This window comes from Nicotiana tomentosiformis, chromosome 6, assembly GCF_000390325.3.
Source record: "Nicotiana tomentosiformis chromosome 6, ASM39032v3, whole genome shotgun sequence".
Classification (NCBI taxonomy): domain Eukaryota; kingdom Viridiplantae; phylum Streptophyta; class Magnoliopsida; order Solanales; family Solanaceae; genus Nicotiana; species Nicotiana tomentosiformis.
Genome location: NC_090817.1, coordinates 10,868,286 through 10,892,552, shown reverse-complemented (window position 1 = coordinate 10,892,552; position 24,267 = coordinate 10,868,286). Strand labels below are relative to the sequence as shown.

Sequence of the window (24,267 nt, the reverse complement as noted above, 5' to 3'; positions counted from 1 at the left end):
ATTCATAAAAACAATTTTTTGAAATTTTGGTGTCGATTCGGAGTCAGATTTGAGTGAAACTGGTATGGTTGGACTAGTAATTAAATGAGTTGTCGGATTTTATGAGTTTCGCCGGATTCCGATGCGATTTTTGAGTTAATTTCTGATTTTTATTGAAACATGTAGTATTTTCTTATGAAATTGATTCCTATAATTTTTGTTGACTGTATCAAATTATTTTAGCTAGATTCGAGCCATTCAGAGACAGATATTCGTGGAAAAGGCATTCTTAACGATTGATTGAGCTTGGTTCGAGGTAAGTGGCTTGCCTAACTTTGTGTGGGAGAACTCCCCGTAGGATTTGTACTGTTTTTGATATATGAGCATCGTGTACGTGAGGTGACGAGTACGAACACGGGCTAATTGTGTAAAATTCCAATTTTTTCTACTAAGTAATAACCTGATTTCCTTCTTATTTGAGTTCCATCAGCATGTGTAGTATCCGGCTAGACTAGAATAACATACCTACTTGCCTTAACTGTTTACTTGAACTACGTGAAACATGTTTAGTGAATTTACCTGTCTTTCCTTAACTAGTACTTAGGTTGAACTGTAGAATTTCGTGTCGTAACTATTGAATTCTATTATTTGGCTGCATATTTATTTTGGGACTACGGAACGGTATTCCAGGAGATCCCCATGTACTACATATTTACTTTGGGACTACGGAACGGTATTTCGGGAGATCCCCCTGTAATGCATATTTACTTTGGGACTACAGAACGGTATTTCGGGAGATGCCCCTATAATGCATATTTACTTTGGGACTACAGAACGGTATTTCGGGAGATGCCCCTATAATGCATATTTACTTTGGGACTACAGAATGGTATTCCGGGAGATCCCCCCGTTCTGCACATTTACGTTGGGACTACGAGACGGTATCTCGGGAAATCCCTTGTTGTTATCTCTGTGTACTGAGCTGTTGTCTTTTATGATTTTATTCTTGTTAAATTTTAGTCTTTATTTTACTGCGGTATTTCATTCTATCTTGTGTTATTATATATATACCAGTAGGGCCCTAACCTGACCTCGCCACTACTCGACCGAGGTTAGGCTTGGTACTTACTAGGTACTGATTGTGGTGTACTCATGCTACTCTTCTGCACATACTTTTCTTGTGCAGATCCATGTACTCCTTATCAGCCACACTATCAGTGAGCCGGAACAGCTTTGGAGACTTTAAGGTATATCTGCCGCGTCCGCAGACCTCGGAGTCCCCTTCTACTCTTCCCCATGTCCATTATCTTCTGTATTTTCTTTTGATAGACTCTGATGTATAGAAACACTAGATTTTCTACCTGTAGTTTGTGATTCACGAATGTTCAGGGTTTTGGGAATGTTGTGTAGTATATTGAGGAGTTTGTTATTGTACACATACCAAGTGGCATGGTACTCAGTTATAGTGTTATTGCTACTGTTAGTTGTTAAATTTATGTTTTCATTTCATTTATTCCGCAAAATGTTAGGCTTACCTAATCATAGAGACTATGTGCTGTCACGATGTCATACAGGGGGAAATTGGGTTGTGACATAGGGTCTCCAAACCAAATATGCACACAAGTCCAAATTATCATACAAACTCGCTCGCGCGATCAAAACACCAAAATAACGCCTAGAACTACGAATCAGATACCAAATCACATGAAATTTTCAATAAAACTTTATAACTTCTATTCTAACAACCGGACGTCCGAATTATGTCAAACTAACTCTGTTTCTCACCAAATTTGACAGACAAGTCATAAATATAGTAATGGACCTATACCAAGTTTCTGAACTAAAATACGGACCCGGTATCAACAAAGTCAAATATTAGTCCAATTTATAAATTCTTTAAACTTCAAAATTTCAACAAATTGCGATAATTCAAGCTAGTGACCTCCGAATTCGATTTCGGACATACGCCAAAGTTCCAAATCACGATACGGACCTACCGGGACCGTCAAAATATGAATTCGGGTCTGTTTACTAAAAGTATTGACCGAAGTCAACTCAAATGGATTTTTAAGGTAAAATTTCGTATTTTATCAATTGTTAACATAAAAACCTTTCGGGAAACATCTGGACTGCACACGTAATTCAAGGAATACTTAAAGGAGTTATGGGAGGCTTCGAAACATAGATTTATGGTTTAAAACTCCAGATGACTTATCGGATCATCACAGGTTGCGAAGGCAAAATTCCGCAATCACGGAATCAAGCTCTCCACTCAAAGAACACACACCCAAAGTAAAGGGATACGTGTAAAAGTGTCACGACCCGAAATTTCCACCTTCGGGACCGTGATAGCGCCTAATATTTCACTTGCTAGGCAAGCCAACGTTAGAGTTATTTTTACCATTTCTAACAATTCCTCTTAAGTAAATAGTAAAGAAACCAAATAACTGGAATAATGTCAGAATTAAAGTAAACAAACCAAAACGATGTCTAAATACTATCTTAGAACTGGAGTCACAAGTGCACGAGCTTCTAGAATAATACAAACAAGGGTCTGAATAAAAATAAAGTTGTCTGAAAGAAAGCACACAACTAAGATAAAGTATAAGGGGACTTCAGAGCTACAAACACAGTGCAACTATACCTCAAGTCACCTATGATAGCTGAACCGAGAAAATCTACTATACGTCGTTGGGACCAACTCCGGTATCTTCACAAGAAGTGCAGAGTATAGTATGAGTACAACCGACCCTATATACTCTGTAAGTGCCGAGCCTAACCTCGACGAAGTAGTGACAAGGCTAAGGCAAGTCGCTTACATTAACCTGTACGCAATAACAATAATAATAACAGGAATAGAAGTAAGACAGTTAAATCATATCAATAACTGAAGTAAATTCAGCAGTCATATCCAAATATTTTGTTGTCCTTCTATTGCACGTGCAACCCATTCCCACAATATAATCTTTCAATTAAATTCCGTTGCGGCGTGCAACCCGCTCCAACAATATATTCTTTCAAATAAATTTCGTTGCGGCGTGCAACCCGCTCCAACAATATAACTTAACAACACTCATGTAAAACTACTTCAATAAATTCAGCAATTAATACGTAAATATGTGGCAACAAAGCATTCAATAATTATGATCTATTTAGGAGATAAGTAATGACAAGTAGCTACTAATTGTGGAAATCAAGGAAAAATAGGCAATTTAATATTTAATATGCTAAATGTCAAGTAGCAATTAAGACACATAAGTCAAATAAGCATGTAGCAATTATAGCACGAATTCAAGACATAATATTGTGCAAGGAATATGAGAGAAATTAATTAATAAAATAATTAATTCATGATTTAAAATAATTTATAATTTTTAGATAAATGTGCAAACAATCAATTTGACGACTATTGACACTCGTCACCTCGCCTATACATCATTACACATGAAATTCACGTAACGTATAATTCAAGGGTTCTATTACCCCAACTCAAAGTTAACCACAACGCCTACCTTTCGAGTTATCCTCCAAACCAATCAAACCTAGGAAGCTATTGGTCAACAATTCAATTGGAGCTTTAAAAACTATTCATAATTCGAAAGAGACTTAATTTAAGTCATTTTCAGAAAAGTCAACCAAAAGTCAACGTAGGGCTCACTTTTCGAAATCCGACAAAAAAATTACGAAATTCAGAAACCGTTCCGATACGATTTCAACCATACTAAAATTATTGAATTCCGACATCAGTTTGTCTTTCAAATCCTAAATTTTCGTTTTATAAAAGTTTTACAATTTTTTCCAAATTTCCATCTCAAAATACTAATTAAATGATGAAAATAATGATATATTCATGTATATTAACTAAATCCGAGTTAGAATCACTTACCCCGATGAATATTTTGAAAATTCAACGAAATATCATCACAAACCGAGCTCCCAAAGTCCAAATATGAAATAATACTCTAACCCTCATTCATATAGTACAAAATCTGATCTCCCATTGTGCTGAATGTGAAATTTTTGTGCGGTACGCACATTTAAAGTCTCTATGGCCGCAACCAAAATTGTGCGATCGCAGTCCAGTAGTGACTGTACTACTAGGTTTTAGTAAATTGATCATAACTTTCGGTACAAATGTCTAAATGATGAATAGTTTAACTTTCTGAAAATTAGACTCAAAGCGCTACAACCTTTATTTTTGGATTATCTCCAAATTCCTTATAGATAAAAAGATATAAGCTTCCGAGGTCAGACCATCGAACCTCCAGATACTCATTTCTGCGCCCGCAAGAGGATTTCTGCGGTCCACAATTTTTCTATGCGGGTCGCACATGTGGCTTTGCCAAAACACTCCAAAATGTGCCCCCGCACTCCAACTGTTCCCAAAACATTATCAGAGTGCCAAAATGCCCAAACTAGTTCAAAACTCACCCCGAAACATACCCGGAACCTCAAACAAATACACCAACAAGTCCTAAAATATCATACGAACTTAGTCGAAGCCTCAAATCACATCAAACAATGCTAAAAATACGAATCATACCCCAATTCAAGCCTAATGAAACTAAAAAAATCAAGTCTGATCGACCTCAAAATTTTCACACAAGTCATAAATTACTATACCGACCTATTCTAATTTTCAGAATCGAATTCCGACCCCGATATCAATAAAAGTCAATTTGTGGTCAAACTTTAAAAAATATTTAAGCCTTTAAGCTTCTAGTTTTCGTCAAATGGCGATAATTCGAGCTAAGGACTTCCGAATTTGATTTTGGGTATACGCCCAAGTCTTAAATCATGATATGGATCCACCGGGACCGTCAAAATATCGATCCGAGTATGTTGGCTCAAAATATTGATCAAAGTCAACTTAAGTGAGTTTTAAAGCACCTAATTCACCTTTTATCAAAATATTTCACATAAAAGTTTTTCGAAAAAATATACGGACTGCGTACGCAAGTCGAGAAATACTAAATGATGTTATTCGAGGTCTTAGAGCACAAAATTAAAGGTTAGGTTTAAAAATGACCTATCGGGTCATCACAAAAAGTATGTAAAACATTCTTTGGTAAGGGTCACTCGCTCCGATAGATCAGGAGCAATGATATCCAACTCATGACAACGACAGTATTCCTTCACAACAGGAATACTAGAAGGACGAATAGAATAAGGATACCTACTAACAACCCATGTACGAGGGTTAGCAACATGGAATTTCTCTTCAAAGTCCTTTGTGGTACTGAGTCTTCTTGGGATGATGGAACCCACCATTGGAGGAGCAGAGTCCTAGGCTTTGTTCTTGTTCTTTGAAGAACTAGCACGCTTGGAGGAAGAATCTATTGAATAAGAATAAGGAAAAAGTTTTTGTTTGAAGAGAATTAGAGAAAGGACGGAGAATGAAGATGCAAATTGAAAGCTCGAGAAATTATGAAGTGCAATGGAAAAGAGTTGTGATGACCCAAAATATTATCTTTAAAGTTAATAATTAATTCTATATTCTAAGACCTCGAAAAGCACTATTTATCATCACTCGACTTGCGTGCGCAGTCCGTAAAATTTTTTGAGAAGTTTTTATGTGAAAAATAAATTAAAATATGAATTAGAGCTTTAAAACTCAACTGAGTTGACTTTGGTCAACATTTTGAGCAAATGGACTCGGATCAGTATTTTAACAGTTTCGGCAGGTCCGTATCGTGATTTGGGACTTGGGCGTATGCCCGGAATCAAATTCTGAGGTCCCTAGCCCGAGATATGGAATTTTGATGAAGAATAAAATATTTAAGTTCAAATAGTGACTGGATGTCAAATTATATACAAACGACCCCTGAATAGAAATTTGATGATTCCAACAGCTCCGTATGGTGATTTTGGACTTAGGAACGTGATCAAAATTTTATTTGAAAGTCCGTAGTGAAATTATGCTTGATATGGCTAAAATAGGAATTGAAGTTTGGAAGTTTGACCGGGGAGTTGACTTTTTGATATCGGGGTCGGAATCTATTTCTGAAAATTTTCATAGCTCTGCTATGTTATGTCATTTATGATTTGCATACTAAATTTGAGGTCAATCGGACTTGATTTGATAGGTTCCGGTGTTGTTTGTAGAAATCGAAAGTTTCAAAGTTCATTAGACTTGAATCTATGTGTGATTCATGTTTTTAGTGTTGTTGGATGAGATTTGAAGACTCGAATAAGTTTGTATGATGTTTTAGGACTTGTTGGTATATTTGGTTGAGATCTCGAGGGGCTCTGGCATATTTCGGATGGCATTCAGAGTATTTTCCTTCATCTTGGCACTGATGGTAGCTCTCGATTTCTGGTGTGTTAAACTTTCTTCGCGATTGCGAAGATTGGGACACGATCACGTAGGCTTAGTTGAGGCAGTGTTAATTTTGGCAAGCTGTGCATCGCGATCGCGTGGCATTGTTTGTGATCGCGTAAGGTTAATTGAATGCTGCTAAGTTTTGTGCTTCGCTATTGCGTGAAACGGGATGCGATCGCATAGCTTTGAGACCTTGTGACTCGCGAATGAGTGAAGAGGACTGTGATCGCGTAGATCTGGAATTCTGTGCTCTGCGATCGCGTGAGGATATACACGATCGTGTAGAGTTAATTTGGGCAGTGGTAAAAGCCTGGCAGAATGTTTAAGTTCTAAAAATGGGATTCCATTTTTAACGAATTGGAGCTCGGATTGAGGCGATTTTTGAGAGTTTTTCATAGAAAACGTTGGGGGTAAGTGTTCTTAACTCAATCTTTGTTAGATTACTCGAATATATCATTGTTTTTAACATTTAATAGGTGATTTAAGTTGGAAAATTTTGAAAACCCTCTTGGATAGATTTGAGGGTTTGAGGGTCGAACTGTTATTGGAATTTAGTCATTTTGGTATGGTTAGACTCGTGGTTAAATGGGCGTTCATATTTTGTAACTTTCGCCGGATCCCGAGACGTGCAATTTTTGAGTTAATTTCGGATTTTAATTTTAAAATATAGTATTTTCTTACAGAATTAATTCTATAATTTTTGTTGACTGTATCGAATTAATTATGACTAGATATGAGTCGACCGGAATTGAAAAATCGAGGAAAAAGAATACTACTTGGTTAAATTGGAGCAAGTCGAGTTAAGTGACTTGTCTAACCTTGTATGGGGGAAATTTTCCCTAGGATTGGTATTAATTGTATTGTGATGAAAGTCGTGAACACGAGGTGACGAGTGTGTACACAGACTAAATGTGAAGGATTATGCTTTTAAATTGTGAAGATCGCTATTGCATATTAATTAATTTATTAAATATTGTCATATTCTCCATCATTGATTTGATTTGTATACTTTAAATTTGCTTGACCGTTTCTTGCTAATTGTTTTACGTGTTTAGTTGAAACTTGGTTTATTTTATTCTGTGCAGTATTTGAAATTGATTTTCTTAAATTTAAATAATATTAATATGAAGTATTTGACATTTTAAATTTGGTATTGAAGCAACGTATTAAAGATTGATAAATGTCGGATTTTGATACATGGATGTTTATGTAATGAAAACTTTGGAGTGCTTGTGGATGGTGTGCCACATGGGTACTTTACAGCTTCTCGAGGGCTTGTCGGGGGCCAAGGCTCCGACAGGACCTGGAGCTCAAATAAATCTTTCGATGAGGAGTTTGAAGGGCCCAACGGGTCACACGACAGGTGCACGATCTACTTTGCACGTTCCATACTTTAACCCTTCACCTATCGGCTTGGAATGCAAGCTACAGGATGTATTTCGACGAAATGCTCAGGATTCTAGGAGGACTATAATGAGGAGGACGACAGACCCACTCACTCTTATTTCTAGAATAAGAGTTTGACAGCGGCTTCCCCTTTTTTTTTGGGGGGGGGGGTGGCTTAGACAAATATTTTTTGTAGATAACCTTAGACTAATCAATCGAATATTGATAAAGACGTAATCGATCGAACGAGCTTCCAAAGCTCCTTTCTTCAGCTGGTGCACAGGAGAACACTTTCGTTTTCCCCTTTACAAGGGGATGTCTTTCTTGTTCGGTGATCAGTCAATGAAGTCATTCTGGATTCCTGACTCGTCTCATTCTGAGCCTTTCCACATCCTCATTCCTCCTTCTTTCCGGATACTTAAGCTTCTAATGCTATGGAACCACTTCAATGGAAAGGGGGGAATCGCCGTTTCACAGCCGCACCCCCGGGAATCTTTTCAAACATTAGTCAGGGCTACTACAAGATCCTTTTATCTCTTCTTTCTTTGTGTTAAGAGAGATTCGCCCAAAGGCTCATTCCAGGAGTGAAAGAGAACCTGGCTTGCTAAATGTTTTTGTCTTTATTTGACCCCAAGAATGGATTGGATCGAAACGACTTTCCTGTTGAACCCCTTTGTGTCTGTATTAATTTTTGACCGCCTGGGTGATCATCACCACCTGCACCTCACATCTCGGTACAGTGGAACGTGTAACCCGCCTGTTGTTCCATTCAACTATATTTTTTCCTATAATCCATGGACGACCAGTGGAGTTCATAAAAGAAACTATGCCGGAAGCAGGACCTTCCCTTTCCTTTGACCAACGGGTCCTCAAACCTTTATGATTTCGTGCCGAACATGGTCTCCATATTCGAACGTGCTTCGGATCGGGAGTAACCACTAGTGAGAGGGAAAACATTAGGGGGGGGGGGAGTTCTATCGTGTCCTTCAAAGATCAATCTGATAATTGTGTATATAAGGTTTTACCTGTAATGTTGATCCCACAGAGCGGTAGCGAAGGAGACAACAAATGGATGGAAATTCTCCACTTTATGGCTGCCGCCGGTTACGCTGACCACCAGGTCGTGAGGCTTTCCCAGGGGATATTTTCTATTTACATTCCCATCTCTTAGAAAGAGCGGCTAAACGATCGAACCTTTTTCCCCGCATCGGGACAAGACCCACTATACTAGATTTAACCAATTCGGGTGCGGATGGAGATTCCCCAATAGATTCTACAGATTCAGATTTGGATGCCCCTGCACATAAATATATGGATAGGGATGCTCAAGATCTGACTCTGCCCGTGTAGGAGTTCGGGAAGGCCAGAAGTAAACAAAGAGCGGTAGAAAAGAATAAAGTGTTGTGTCCATTCTTTTCTTTCATAGCTGGAGCAAATGGAAGGAGATGTCTTGCAAGCCGAAGACTATCTAGGATAGGCGGCCAACCTCCTGGAGAGAGCGATGTGCATAGACAAGGTGAGTAGGGATGCAGCTCCGTGGACCGCTCGTCAGGCCTGATAGGTGGCGGTATCACACCCTTCTCAAAGGAACCGTACGTGACACTACACTTTGCTAGAAATGGCCGAATACTAAAAAATAGGTGGAAAACCAGCTTAAGCTGGTTGTACTTTTAAGTTCGTTCAATTCATACAGACAGGGTGATTAAGGTGCGTGCTTTGTAAGTTTTTTACTTGCCGACTAATCCCGTTGATCATATAACTGGGAGGGAACGTGTCACATTAGAGGTAAACGATCAGAGGAGTAACTAAAGTCAAAAGAAGGGCTAAGAGCTTCCTTCTTTCTTGCCTTTTCTCGGTTACTCTTTCCCAGTTCCTAGCTCTAAGACTAGTGGAAGAAGGGGCAAGAGTGGCTTTGCTCTTACACCTTCCAGCTTCAAGACCGATTTTAAGTGGCGTACCCTCCACACAAGCACCGCCCTACGAAGGGGGGACGGGGAAAGCTACAGGCCTAAAACCTTCGACCCTTTTGAAATATTATTTTGCTGAATTATTTATTCCTGAATTTTTGTGTAAGAGTTTTTTGTACTCATTGTGATGGAGCCGTGAGCTCTTTATTGTGGAAAAATATTATTGATGACTTATTTTGGCATGAGCCGTGAGCTCTTTATTGTGGAAAAATATTATTGTTGAATTATGTTAGCAAGTTAAATTATTTGAGCACTTGAGGTACAAATTGTGATATATATATTGTGATGATGATACGCATGCGGTGGTATAAGGTTTGGGTATTAAAACGCATGCGGTGATATAAGGGTGACTTGATACGCGTGGCTAGTAGGGGAAACTAATAGAAGTCATGCGGTATGATAAGGGTGGCTAAAACACGGGATGCTATTTCGAGAAAAATATTTTCTTTAAATAAATTGTGAAGGCTCCCGCGGTGATATAAGGAAAATGATATATTGTGAATTTATTTATGATTTGGGACTACGAGGTAGTACGTCGGTAGTGCCCTTGTTGATATTGATTTATGGCCGTAGTTGCCTTTGATTTTTGTTGTGATTTTTCTTAAAGTTGAAAAGAAATTCTGTTTTGTTTCTACGCGGTATTTATTTGCCATTATTTGGTGTAATTAAATGTGACATACTACTTGATTCATTTCCATTGTCATTTTATCTTATTAAATTGTTTAAATATTTTTTCATGTCATTATTTATTCTCCATAAGGGCCTGACCTGACCTCGTCACTACTCTACCGAGGTTAGGCTTGGAACTTACTGGGTACCGCTGTGGTGTACTCATACTACGCTTCTGCACATCTTTTTGTGCAGATCCAAGTACATCTTACCAGTCTAGACGTCAGTGAGTTACCTGCGCACGGAGATTTCGAGGTATATCTGCCAGCTTTCGCAGACTCCGGAGTCCCCTTCTATCATTTTTATGTTGCTTCCTTATTTTCTTTAGACTCTGTTATATAGAGACATTGATGATAAATTCTTAGAAGCTTGTGAGTTATTTCTACCGGATTTTAGGAGTTGTAATTATTTGAATTGTAGTTTATTTATTTCAGATATTTATGATTATTCCACATTGATAGGGTTACTTAGTCTTAGAAACTAGGTGCCATCACAAGCTCCTATGAAGGGAATTTGGGGTCGTGACATGCGTATAAGTAAAATTTTGGCGGCAAAATTCATGGCTATGATTACCTCGATAATCGGTAAAAGTTTTACTGAATCGTGGGATGATGCATGTTCGGGGCAAAAAAGCTAGTAATTCCCGCAAAAAAGTGTTTCTACCAACTTTTCGGTTACACAAAGTTATGTCACCAAAAAGTAGGAGGATTATTTTATAGGGTGAAATATGATATGACACGTGGTCATCTAAGAGAAAGACACGTAGAACCCAAGACAGGATGACCGAAGACCGAACGAAGCCATTCCACTTATCACCGGAAGGAATAACATTCATAAAGGTGTATTAAATGCTTTACACCCGATAGCATTTAATAAGAAATATTCCACAACATTAAGAGCGACGACCCGTTACAGAGAATTTGACATTTATGTTCACCGTTACATTTTCATCAATGACCCTCATAATTGACATTAAAGGAGGGCACGATCCTAGGACCTCCTTCCCTAGAGACATCTATAAATAGTGAGCCCAGTAATCATTGTAGAGGGGATAAATTTTCTGGAAAAACTTATACTACATTCTATACAAAACTTAATACAATCTTACTTTCCCGCTTTTTGATCTCATCATTGCTGTGCCCAGAAACCTTGTTTACGAAACTGTCATCTCTGTTGTTTCATCTACATTTTAAGGTTAAGTATTGTATATTTTTTTTAATTATTGCATTATTTCAGGATCAAATTAGTTCACTTGTCTAGAAATCACGTATAAATTCAACTGTACCGTTTTACGGGTAAATATGGTGTCAAATGAGCGGATTTGACTGATTTTGGGCGGGTCAAAATGGGTTGAGTTAATAAATGGATTGATCAGTTACTTGGGCTGAGATGGAGTGGATCAGGATGAGCTAAAATTTGGGTCATATCCCAACCCACCAAACTCATATCAAGCTTTAATAATGTGTGTTATTTTCTTATGAATTGTTTAATTATCAAATAAGATTTTTTCCCTTTTGTTATGGTAATATATAACATATCAAACAAAGAACTATTTTAAAAATATTTTAGCAAAGTTACTCATGGATCAATTTGGGCTAAAATCAGCCAACTTTAGATAGGCTGAGATGGGTTGAGTTCAACAGATAAGCGGGTCAATAACCTGCCCAACCTTTGACAAGTTAAATGAGTTCCAGCTAACTTGAAAGCATCAATATCAAATATGAATTTAAAATACACTAGAAGGTGATCTTGGAAAGAGAAAAAATAGATTGTAGTTTTTCTGGTATTCCAAAAGCATTAATCCAGATTCGTATTGTATAAGCATCATTCAAAAGAAACCATTCCTTTATAGAGAATTCTTTATTCCACGTACCTGAAATCGAAATCTCTAGTTAAAGTTGAAGAGATAACACTGATTCACTCCTTAATGGTAAAGAGATTGGAGTTGTTAATCTTAAATTCAGAATCCCCTAATCTTGCTTCAATATCTTATACAAACTCTCCCCCCAAAAAAGTGATGGAAATGAGAAGGAAACTCTTAAAAGGATTTCTACTTCATTTTCTCAAGTCATTAGCTGCTTTCAAGTATAGTTGATTTCAGATTTCGTCACTAGATTCGCAAAGACGCTTTCGCCAACGACTAAAAGGAAATTTCTCGATACTACATTATATGCAATATAATAACAAGCTCACCAAACACATTCCAAAACATTAAGTATAAGTAAAAAAGAGAACGAGAAAAAAAAAAGATAACGTGGAAATGTGTGTCGAACTAGTAGAAAGAAAACTAAATTAAATGGTTTTCTATAGCATAAAATCTCTTGAAAAATATATTCTAGTAGATGCGCATATTGCTCGGAAAGGGAAAAATGGAATCCATAAAAATTGTAGTGGGATGGTAAGTACTCTTCACTCCTTAATCAAAGGTTTCAGATTGGAATTTGAAAATGAAATTGGCGTTTGGACATAAAATATGCGACTTATGAAAAAATGTAATATTTAGAGTTAAGTTGAAAACTGATTTTTGAAATTTGAAATTATGTTTGGATATGCATTTCACTTGAAAAAATATTGTAGTTTTGTGAGGGAAAAAATATCAATATTTGGTTTTTTAATAACTCAGTTTTGAAAAATCTCCAAAATTTTACAAAATTTCATGGACAAACACGTTTTTGAAAAAATAAAATTAGGAAAAAGGAAAAAAAATTATGGACAAACGGGTCCGAAGTCGCCTTTAGTAGAGAGCGTTTTTTTCTCCCAAAGTAAAATTTTTTCATATAAATACGAAATAGTCGGATCCCAAAGCATATACTGAATATCGGTTAGGAAAAAAGGAAAGGGAAAATGGAAGTATGTAAAGGAACAAAACAAAAATGTTAAACATGAAATCTCATGAGAACCTTTGTTCTAATATCTAACCAAAGTCTAAGAAATTAGTATCTGATAAATATTATATGATTATAATCTTATCATCAATTCACTCAAGTCAAGTTTTCCAAGTGGCATAATATTACTGGCCCTATATCTTCCAAGAAGATTCTTGCCATAACTTAAGGCTACAAATATTAGGGTTCCTTATATTTTTAACAAATTCCATTTTTTCTTGTCTGCTTATAGGAGTATTTTGTTTTAATCTTGTGGTATTGGATGATTCCACATAAACCAATTATAACAGATCTGAAGTTTGATTTGATAGTAATATCAACCATTATTTATTCTGTATAAGTTTATCTCGTACAAGCAATGGAATAATTATAATTCTGCGACAAGCAAAGTTTTTGAAATATTTGTTTTTGTTCTTTAAGTTGAAATCACACTAGAATTATTGGGTACTTTAGAAGTCTAATGTCAGTTAAGATGCAATTAGGTGGAGTACGTACTTTACTGAAAATTCCACACTAATTGACTCTTTAATGTTCTCAAGCTCGCGCTTAAGCATCCTAGCATGAAATTAGGACATTCTCAGAAGTTGTCGTCACTAAAAAAGGCAGCCCGATGCACAATATTTCAATTGTACACAGAGTTCGAGAAAGGGTCAGATCAGATTAAGTCCATAATATGTAGTTTTATTTTATATTTTTACATAGAGATTATACTTTACATGGTTTAAACTCGTGATATCCTGATCACGCGACGACTCTTAACCCCTCTCCCCCCACCCCCACCCCCAACCACCACCACCCACACATATAACGTGCTCTAAGGCTCCCCTTCAGAAGTTGTTATTAGTGAAATCCCAGATTAAGTTGTTGCTGAGATTAATAAAAGGTTCCTTCATTAATGATGTGATTGTACAAATATAATTAAGGCGTTCTTCAACCGTCTTGCTACTATTATACTAATTTTATTAAGTCAGTAGATTATTCTGATTGGATTTCGAACGTCGTCCTCGTGCTCTTAAGGGATGAACATGTTCGCTTATGCATCTATTTTTGAAATCTCAATAAATCAATGTTCCCAAAAATGACTTTTAGCTGTCAAACATTGATTTGCTTGGGATAAAACTTGTGAAAATATGCCTACTACTCTATTCTTACGATCCGAAATTGGTCAAATAAACTAAGCTCACAAACGAAAGGTCCTTGGTCATCCTTCCTCAGAGGTGACATATAATTAGTGGAAAAGGAGAATCTTTAACTTTTCTCTAGTAACAATAATCTTAACATATAGTATAATACTCAAGTTGCAACAAAAATATTGGGAATAACTTTTTCTTTTGTATTCAAGATTCAAGAAGCATAGCATGAGCTGTTTAACAGACTGAAGCTGTCTATTTATGTTTGATATTCTATGAAAGTTGAAATTGATATAAGTTTATCACAATACGTATAGTTGTTCAAAGAAGCTCAGTTGTCACCTTTTCTATATCTTAAAATGTCACATCTCTCAAGTTTCCATGCAAGTTCTTCTATTGACCTCCTAGTACTCCCCTTTTCGATTGTATTTCATTTTGACATTGAGGTGGGATAATAACCCAAGGATTAATTAATCTCGAAATAAATACTAAAATAACAAAAATACCCTTCTCCAAAGCTATTCCCCCCTAAGTCTTCTAAACAATCTAAGATTAAAATTGTAAATAAAAGTTTATCCCAACTTATCTACTATTCACCAACACATGTTTATATTATATCTTGTATCCCCCATTTTAGTCCAAATGAGCCAAACATCTTCCAATAAAAATATATTTATTAAATAATCATGTCATTATTTAATCCACTTAATATAATCCTATCATTATAATTCAGGATTAACCAGTTCCCCTACCAAATGATCCCTTAGAGTTGTAGATCGAGGATGAGTTCAATTCTATGGGTTCAATTGACTAAACCCTTATTTTCGCTTGAATTTTTGTATAATATACATATATAAAAAGGTGAAAATTTAAAATGTCGTAACATATTATTAGACCACATTCATTCTACATTGTTTACTCTAAAATTTTTTTTTATATATATATATATATATATATATATATGTGTGTGTGTGTGTGTTAATATCTATTTTCTCGGACTCTTTAAATATGGTATTGCACCTGTGTCGAAGATCCTCTAAAAGTATATGACTTTTGGAGAATCAGACACACAGACGTCAACACTTTTAAAGAGTCCGAGCAACATAAGTTAATATACCTACTAAAAAGATTGATTTATTGGGGGTTCCAAACAACAGCTTAAGGAGCACTAGAGAATATCTCAATGAAATTCAGTATCCTCAGCAAACAATAATTGGGGTTAGTTTTAACATTTAAGTGTATTTTTTCAAGTGTTAATATTGGCATGCTCGTTGTTCAATAACTGATTGTATATATGTGCCATCATTCCTTTGATTTTATTATTTATATATTCTCAACGGGGTTAGTTAAAATCCTCACAAATCACAGAATCTGATAAAATATCTCAACTCCTACACTTTTGCAGTGCTACCACATTATAGACCTTGCAAAAAATTATAATTGCATGTGATGAGTGCACTGGAAATATTGGATAATTAAATAGCCATTGCAACTGATTGATAAAGTACATGGTAATAAAAAATATTTCAGAAATTATTCTAACAAGAATATGTAATACATATTAAGGGGAGCCTCGGAGCAATGATTACATGTCAATTGGTTATGTGGCTCACGGGTTCGGCCGTGGAATCAACTACTAATGCTTGTGTTGGGATAGACTGCATATATCACATTTCTTGAGGTATGACCCCTTTTCCATATCCTGTGTGAATACGAGATACTTTATGCGTATGACTGCCCTTTATTTAAAATATATAATACATATATAAATTAATAGTCTAGCTACCATATTAGTCTAGAGTCTAGCTAGGATATATAAATCAACTGTGGAAGATCGTATATTTTGGTTAACACATGAAGCAAGCAAGATTATTAATTAAACTCTAATCATAACCACTAATTAGATCATGATCCAATGATTAACATATCCTAAAAAAGATAAAAGGAAGTTATAATTTCTGTTGCTTGAGAATTGAAATTACTATAGGTGTGGGACCAGAAAATCTTCTCGCAGCTGCTGTTTTTAATTGTTTTTGCACCAAAATCAGAATCCTAATGATCTCATGCTAGTATCCCTATAAGGCTATGAGAAAAACTTAACTACTCTCTAAACATTCAAACATTGTGTTTTTTTTTTTAACATGGCGCAATATTAAAATTGTAGTAAGTTCTAATGACAAAAATTACTAACTACGTGGTAAAGGAAACACAACTGAAGGGAACTCTTGGATCGACAATGAAGATGTCTACGTGTGACCAGGGGCGGAAGGGTATTTACCCGAATCCCTTCGCCGAAAAACTACGCTATATACATAAGATAAAATCTATTTTTTACCTTTATATAGTATGTTTTGAATCTGTTTGGTATAGTCTAAAAGCATAGCTTAGTAGTCAATGAGATTTAAAACCTTTGTAAGGTCATTGGTTCTATTCCCACTAGCTACAATCTTTTTAAATTTTTTCTATTTTGAACCCTCTTAGCGGAAATCATGTCTCCGCCACTGCGTGTAAACTATAGGTTATAAGTTCAAGTCATGAAAACAACCACTAATTAATGCTTGCATTATGATAGGTTGTCTATATCACACATCTCGGGGTGCGGGTCCTTTACCGGACCATGCGCGAAATATTTTGTTCACCATACTGTCCTTTAGTAATGGAAACAACTCAATAGTAGCAACATGTCAATTGTGTGGCGCATTACAAAAAATTAGTTTTATTTGAAATCTCTCAAGAGATTTTTATATTTATACATAAGAGATTACATAAGAAATCTTTGCAGTATTATTTTCTTCGTCTATTCAAATTGTAAAAGGTTATATTGAACTAATTACAGCTACAACCAGTTATTATTCTGTGTTCAGGTTCCATATTAGACTTGATAAGAAGTGTTACCTATTGTCGTTGCTTAGCTTAATAGTATAAAATTTGTTTACACTGTCAATGCAGTGCAAAGAAATAAACTTAATTTGGTACCATAATAAGTGTTTGAATTGTGGAGCTTCTTGTATAATCAACAAGGGTTGTGGTGGAGTTGTAAGTACTTATTCATTCTTAATCAAATGTGTCGGGTTCGAGCCTTGGGTATGAAGTCGCCTTTGTTAGGAAGCACTTTACCCCTAATGTGGGACTTTCCGGTGAGAATCCGAATTTAATCGGGTTCCAGTGTAGGTACCAAACATCGGATGTAAAATAAAATAAAGGAGCTTCATGTATGATAGAGACACATACAAAGGTTATAGTATAGTTAGTACTTGTTTAGTGTGGAAGAGAAATCAACAACATATATATATATATATATATATATATATATAAGCACGAAGGCCATTAGTGAAATGTCGTTCGTCTTTTTTACCCTTTAAAAATAAAGGTACATTGGATAAAATAGTCATTTAATTATTTTTCTAATATATATTTAGGAATAGTCATTTAATTATTTTCCTAATATTTAGGAATAATCATTTAATTATTTTCCTAATATTTACTACTTTGAAATAAATAAAAATCTAAAATTTTACTTATTAATTTTTTTTTATTTGAACTATGTCCTAATGTTTAAGACTTTAAAATCAATTAGAACTTTTATAAAAACTTAGTTTCTATTTAGGCAGAACTTCAGGCTTCATCATTTTCCTTTACTTCAAAAAACTTTCACGCATGCTCTTTCTCCACAACTAATAACCTCAAATCTTTTCCTTACTGGTAAATTTTTAAAAAATTACTAAGCATCTTTATAGAGATTATTACTTTGTCAAATTCATAATTACTTTCACTTTTGTGGCTTGCTACCAAGAATTTATGAGATTTTGTTGCTATAAATCTTGATTGATTCACTTTAGTATAAAGAAACATTTTCAAAATATGTATTTTCTGGTCAAATTTATATTTTAGTTAAAAAAATGAATAGTGATATTTGTGTTATAAATATTTACTTGGAAGATGATCATTAATGAAATTTTCCTAATCATACATTTTTTATTTTTTTTTATATTTTATAATGCAACTATTTATTACTCTATTATACTATCTATTACATTTATTATTTTACTATTATAAAAGCGGAACGACCAAAGTGAAAAGTTGAAATTGCTCATAGAAAGTCGAACTACATTTTTACATTTCATTCATAATTATACTTAACGTTATACCTACTGTTTTGTACAATGAAATAAGTATTGGAACAAAAAGAAAGAACGACTAGAGCAACCAAACTTAAACATGATTAATATTTATCATTTTGGAGCTTATAGTTTTTTAATAATTTTTATAATGCAAATACATCTTTTGAATATATTTTATGTTACTTTTAAAAAGCCTATTCCTATTGATACAAAGTACAAGAGAATCGCGTTTACCGTAAGACTAATTTGTTAAAATACCCACCCCATATTTCAACTACCATATTTGCTGTGTGATCTTTTTGGAGATTGAGATAATATAGAAGGTTTGAAAAGATGACAGAAGCTAACAGTTGTCACCAGCCATTTAATTTAAACTATTGTATTTGTGAAAAGGTGATCTTTGATCTTGCTTACTCTACATAATCAATCATTGGTTATATATATAGGTGCTATTTGACACAAACTTCATTCAAACAGTACGTTCTCATTTTGGTATAAAGTATAAACTAACCATATTCATATTTTCTTGATCTCTATCTAGAGAAAAGGCTCAAAAAAGAAGAAGAAAGAAATGGCTATTGAGATTGAGAAATCAACAGTTAAGCTCTCAAAAGTTGCAGTCTCAGATACACATGGAGAAAATTCACCTTATTTTGCAGGGTGGAAAGCATATGATGAAAATCCTTTTGATGAAGTTCACAACCCATCTGGAGTTATTCAAATGGGATTGGCAGAAAATCAAGTAAGTATTGTTGATGAATACATATATAATTAATTAAACTTTTAGACGAGATGATCACATAATTTAATATAGTATTGTCGAGGTCACGATAAATTCTAGTCTCACCCCTTTCATTCTGGGGTGAGGAGGGGCCGTGCCATTCGAGCCGTGTTTTTCCTGGACTCAACATGGGAACAAGCTTGAAAACAACTCTTAGTATACCTCTCTATAACATCATCCATATATAACAATCATTCATTATAAAAGCTAAGTTTTTCGAAACTAGCTTTTTATATTATGTTATAACATATGTCCTATATAACAACATTTCATTGTAACAGCCAAAAATTAGTGGAACAAACGACGCTGTTATAGAGATGTTTGATTATATATATTAAAAAAATTCACGTATTTGGCCTATGAAAAATAATCAAATCGCACGCGAACGGGCGTACGAGAATATAATTATGAAAATAAAAATTAAACAATTTTTAACATGTTAAATTTTTAGATAAAATGATTACAGAAACTACCACAAAATAGGCATTAATTAGGATTATCTAATCTTATGTTATTTCTTTTATCTTTTGAGTAGGTATCATTTGATTTGTTGGAAGAGTACTTGGAAAAACAAACAGAAGAAGCTAGCTGTGGAAGTGGAAGAATTTCTAGCTTTAGGGAAAATGCTTTATTTCAAGATTATCATGGACTTCTTTCTTTTAGAAAAGCAATGGCTAGTTTCATGGAACAAATAAGAGGTGGAAGGGCAAAATTTAATCCTGAAAGAATTGTTATTACAGCTGGTGCAACAGCTGCTAATGAGTTATTAACATTTATTCTTGCTGATCCTGGTGATGCTTTGCTTGTTCCAACTCCTTACTATCCAGGGTAAGTTCTATTTATAGTAACTAATATTTATCGAAAAAAGTTCAAAAATACCCCTTTACTATACGAAACATCTTAAATTTACCATGTGTTATACTTTGAGGTCGTTTATACCCTTGTCGTTAGCACAAACATGTTGTATTTATCGTTGACCCTGGCGGAGCTCCAATCTGAAGTATAACGGAGGAGCTTTGTTGAAGTCATGATAATTACAAGACAATTTGTTTACGACAATAGTATGAATGATCTGAAGGTACAAAAGAGGATAAACTTAAGATTTCGTATAGTAAAGAAGCAAATTTTGACATTTCCCCTATTTTTATTCACTGATCACAACTTAGGTACTATGTTATGCTATTAACTTATGATCCTCCTTTTAATTTAATTTTTACAGGTTTGACAGAGATTTGAGGTGGAGAACAGGTGTAAAAATAATTCCAGTCCATTGTGACAGTTCAAATAATTTCCAAGTTACACCACAAGCCTTAGAATCAGCCTATGAGGAAGCAAAATCCAATAACATCAAAGTTAGAGGAATACTTATAACAAACCCTTCAAATCCTTTAGGAGCAACAATTCAAAGATCAATCCTTGAGGAAATTCTCGAATTCGCGGTTCGAAAAAACATCCATCTTGTCTCAGATGAAATCTATTCTGGTTCAGTATTCTGTTCCTCAGAATTCATTAGCATTGCTGAAATTCTTGAATCAAGAAATTACAAGGATTCAGAGAGAGTTCACATTGTGTATAGCCTTTCTAAAGACTTAGGATTACCTGGATTTCGAGTTGGGACAATTTATTCATACAATGATAAGGTTGTCACAACAGCTAGGAGAATGTCGAGTTTTACCTTAATTTCTTCTCAGACACAACAACTCTTGGCGTCCATGTTATCAGACAAGAATTTCACGAACAAATACATTAAGACGAATCGCGAGAGATTGAGAAAGAGATATGAAATGATAATTGATGGGTTGAGGAGTGCTGGAATTGAATGTTTGAAAGGAAATGCAGGTTTATTTTGTTGGATGAATTTGAGTCAATTATTGGATAAGCCAACAAGGGAATGTGAATTGGAACTTTGGAATTCAATATTGTGTGAAGTGAAGCTGAATATTTCTCCAGGATCTTCTTGTCATTGTTCAGAGCCTGGTTGGTTTAGAGTTTGTTTTGCTAATATGAGTGAACAAACACTAGAAATTGCACTCACAAGATTGCATAATTTCATGCAAAAAAGAATACAAAAGAGTCTTTTTTAATTCTTTTTGGTTTCAGGAAATTAATTCCATTTTTGACTGTTATTGGATTAGTTCTCTCAATGATGCCAATTGTCAATTCCGAGAATTGGATTTTGTACTCAAACACTGCACATCTATTGAATTCAAGTTATACATAGAAATTAGAATTACTACTTCCGTTTCATTTTATAAGATTCTTTTAGTATGTTTGAAAAAAATTGGCACCATTCTATATTCCGAGATTGTTGTTTAAGTTTAAACTTTTTATTTTATCATTAATGATATACTTTAATTTATAATCATGAAAATATCATGGTATATTTTCATACTACAGGCTTTAATGATACAATTATAATATGTATCAAATAATTTAGAATTTTTAGTTTCGTGTTCAGCCAAGAGCCAACAACAACCATAATTAAAATGAAACGATCGAAGGGAGAGTAGTATTTTAGTTCTGTTTAGAATATATGTTTTTCCTCGTGCAACAGTTTCTATAGGTGTATCAGTGTGTGGTTGGAGAAAGTGCAATAAGCTTATCTCATGCTATATTTTATTAAGAGTTGACCGAGTCATTATTCAATTCCAGCAAGAAATGTATTTCCTTTCCAAATTTTTCCTAGAGCAACGAGATTGCCTACAAAGATAGTATAAATAAAGAAAGGATTTAAGCATAGGCGGATTGAGAATTTACAATTTAGTGTGATTTAACTAGTTATAATAAGAAAGACGAGTTTAAAATTTAAATGTGATGGATTCGAACTTTGTTTACCTTAAAAAATGGATAACAATTGAATTTGTAGGTGGTTTTAAAGATATGCAGATTAATTCAATATAAATGATAAAAACGTTAAATTAAACAGATAAATGACGTAATAAATTATCAAACAATTTAAGATGAATGACTCCGGACTTAGTAACAATTTAATGATATGTCTGTCTTCGATCCCGGGCTCATGATAACGAAGAACAGATGGACAAAAATAAGAACTTTGAATAATAGAGAAAATAAGAGTATATTGCTTTGATATGCGTGTTACAATGTGTCTAATAAATAGTTAGACTCCCCTTTATATAGTAGGGGAATTTTACCCTAAATACAATTCCATAAAAGATAAAAATCTTCTGTTTTGCTAATCACAAATTTTCTGCAGATACGTGCCGAGATTCACGCTGTGACATATGGCTGGGCGTGGATATCACGACCCTTTGCTAGTTGTGCTCGATTATCTGGTAATGCTTTCCGAAGTTTTGGGATTCGAATCGGACCTGGGGGATGTGGTCTCGATTCTTCCGAGGGCATGTGTTTTGACCAGACCCCGACTCGAGTGGCTCCTTGCCCCGATTCTGGTTCCTTACGATTATGTATCTGGCCCGTTTACTCCATCGAGAACAGAGGTGTATAACGGGCTCGATTTCACCCGTATACAAATAGTCCCCTCGTTTCTTGGAGAGTAAGTTTACTGAAACGACGAGAAATGACATATACACTCCAATCCCTTCTTCAATACGTCGTGACAAAAACGACAAAGAATCTGAAGCGTCCCGTCAGTCGTGTCGTCATGATTTCAAACACACGTCAGGTATCGGCAGGTCATCCCTGAATGCGAAATGACGCAAAACCTCTATAAATACTATCCTCATTTGTTCATTTTTTACCTTTTGGCCAAGCTTCTACCTTCGAGTTTTCAGGATATCACTACCCTTCTTCACACTCTAATATTTTTATCTCTCTTCTTCAAAACTTCAAAGTAAGTTGCAAGTTTTTACCTAATTTTTACCCAAATCAGCGCACCTGACTTTTCATATTTCAACATTTCCTCATATTTTTAAGCTTTTTCTAGATAACAATGGCTAAAATTTCCAAAACGGTTCTCCAACAAGTCGTTTCTTCTTCTTCGTAACTGACCGTTGAAACCGAGGAGATCGCTCTCGATGTGGTCATCCTCGAGAGGTCTTCTCCTGGTGCAGCTACCGATAAATCGACTGCCGGGCCTCCTTGAAAATGTTCGTTCCCGGGGGTTATTCAATTGCCGATAACTTTAAGGTTGAGAAGCCCTCGTCGGTACAGGGCCAGAGTGAAGGAGTATCAAGATATATATGCTCAATTATCGAAGACGTCCTCCCCACGGTCCTAGAGGATTGCAACTAGGCAGGTAAGAACGTAGTAGTCCCCGGGCCTGCAGACGCCATCACTACCTACGTTCGAGGGAAGACCGAAGACTTGGTTCCTTTCAAACTCATGCCATTCCCCGAGAAGTGGAATGCATCTCATAAGTATGGTTTCCCTTTGAACACCATTTTACCTTCATCTCCTCTTTTCTTACTGGCATTTGCAATGGTGAAGCCGTCGCTTGAGTACCAAATGCTATCCCTCGGCTCAAGGAGTGGATCGAGGGCATTTGTTCACATATGCCTTATTCCGAGCGCTCATGGTACAAACTCTCGAGGGGCCGTTGGGAGGCCCATTCTCACGGTAAGACCCTTTCTCGAATAGATAACATCTGGCTCTCCAATTCGCATCATATTTACCCTATTTTCTTCACTTTTCCTTTTGCAGGTTTGCCTAAGACCATTGAGCTTAGACCTTCAGTAGAGGGACGAGGATCCGTCTATTGACCCATCCGCTTTGGGGCAGCTCGGGGCTGCAGAAGGAGAAAAGAAGAAAAGGAAGGCTCCGGGATCCCCGAGCTCAAAGAAAGAGAAGCCAAAGAAAAGTAGGATCGTAAGCCAAAGAAAAGTTCTAGCTCTCGAGCACCCAACTAGGATTCGCTTTATCGGCTCAGGGATGAGCCCGAAGAAGATGATTTTTTTGTGGCCCATGGGCCGACATCCCCCGAGGAGCAAGAAGTCATTGAAGAGGAGATCCGTGAGGCTGATCCCCTTAGGCTCGGTGGGTCGATGAGGAAACCGGGGTCGAGACTTCCCGAGATGCCGGCTGCACCCCAAAGGAGGCACCCAGTG

The 24,267-nt window shown here is 35.6% G+C and overlaps 1 protein-coding gene across 1 annotated transcript; it reads left to right on the top strand.

The window, feature by feature from the left end:
- The first annotated feature begins 18,933 nt into the window (after window positions 1–18,933).
- LOC104119568 (1-aminocyclopropane-1-carboxylate synthase 7-like) lies at window positions 18,934–21,473 on the top strand. The gene is made up of 3 exons (XM_009631105.3): window positions 18,934–19,201; window positions 19,776–20,068; window positions 20,460–21,473. Exons 1-3 carry the CDS (start codon window positions 19,031–19,033, stop codon window positions 21,322–21,324), a joined length of 1,329 nt encoding a protein of 442 aa, XP_009629400.1. The 5' UTR covers window positions 18,934–19,030; the 3' UTR covers window positions 21,325–21,473.
- Window positions 21,474–24,267: the final 2,794 nt, after the last annotated feature.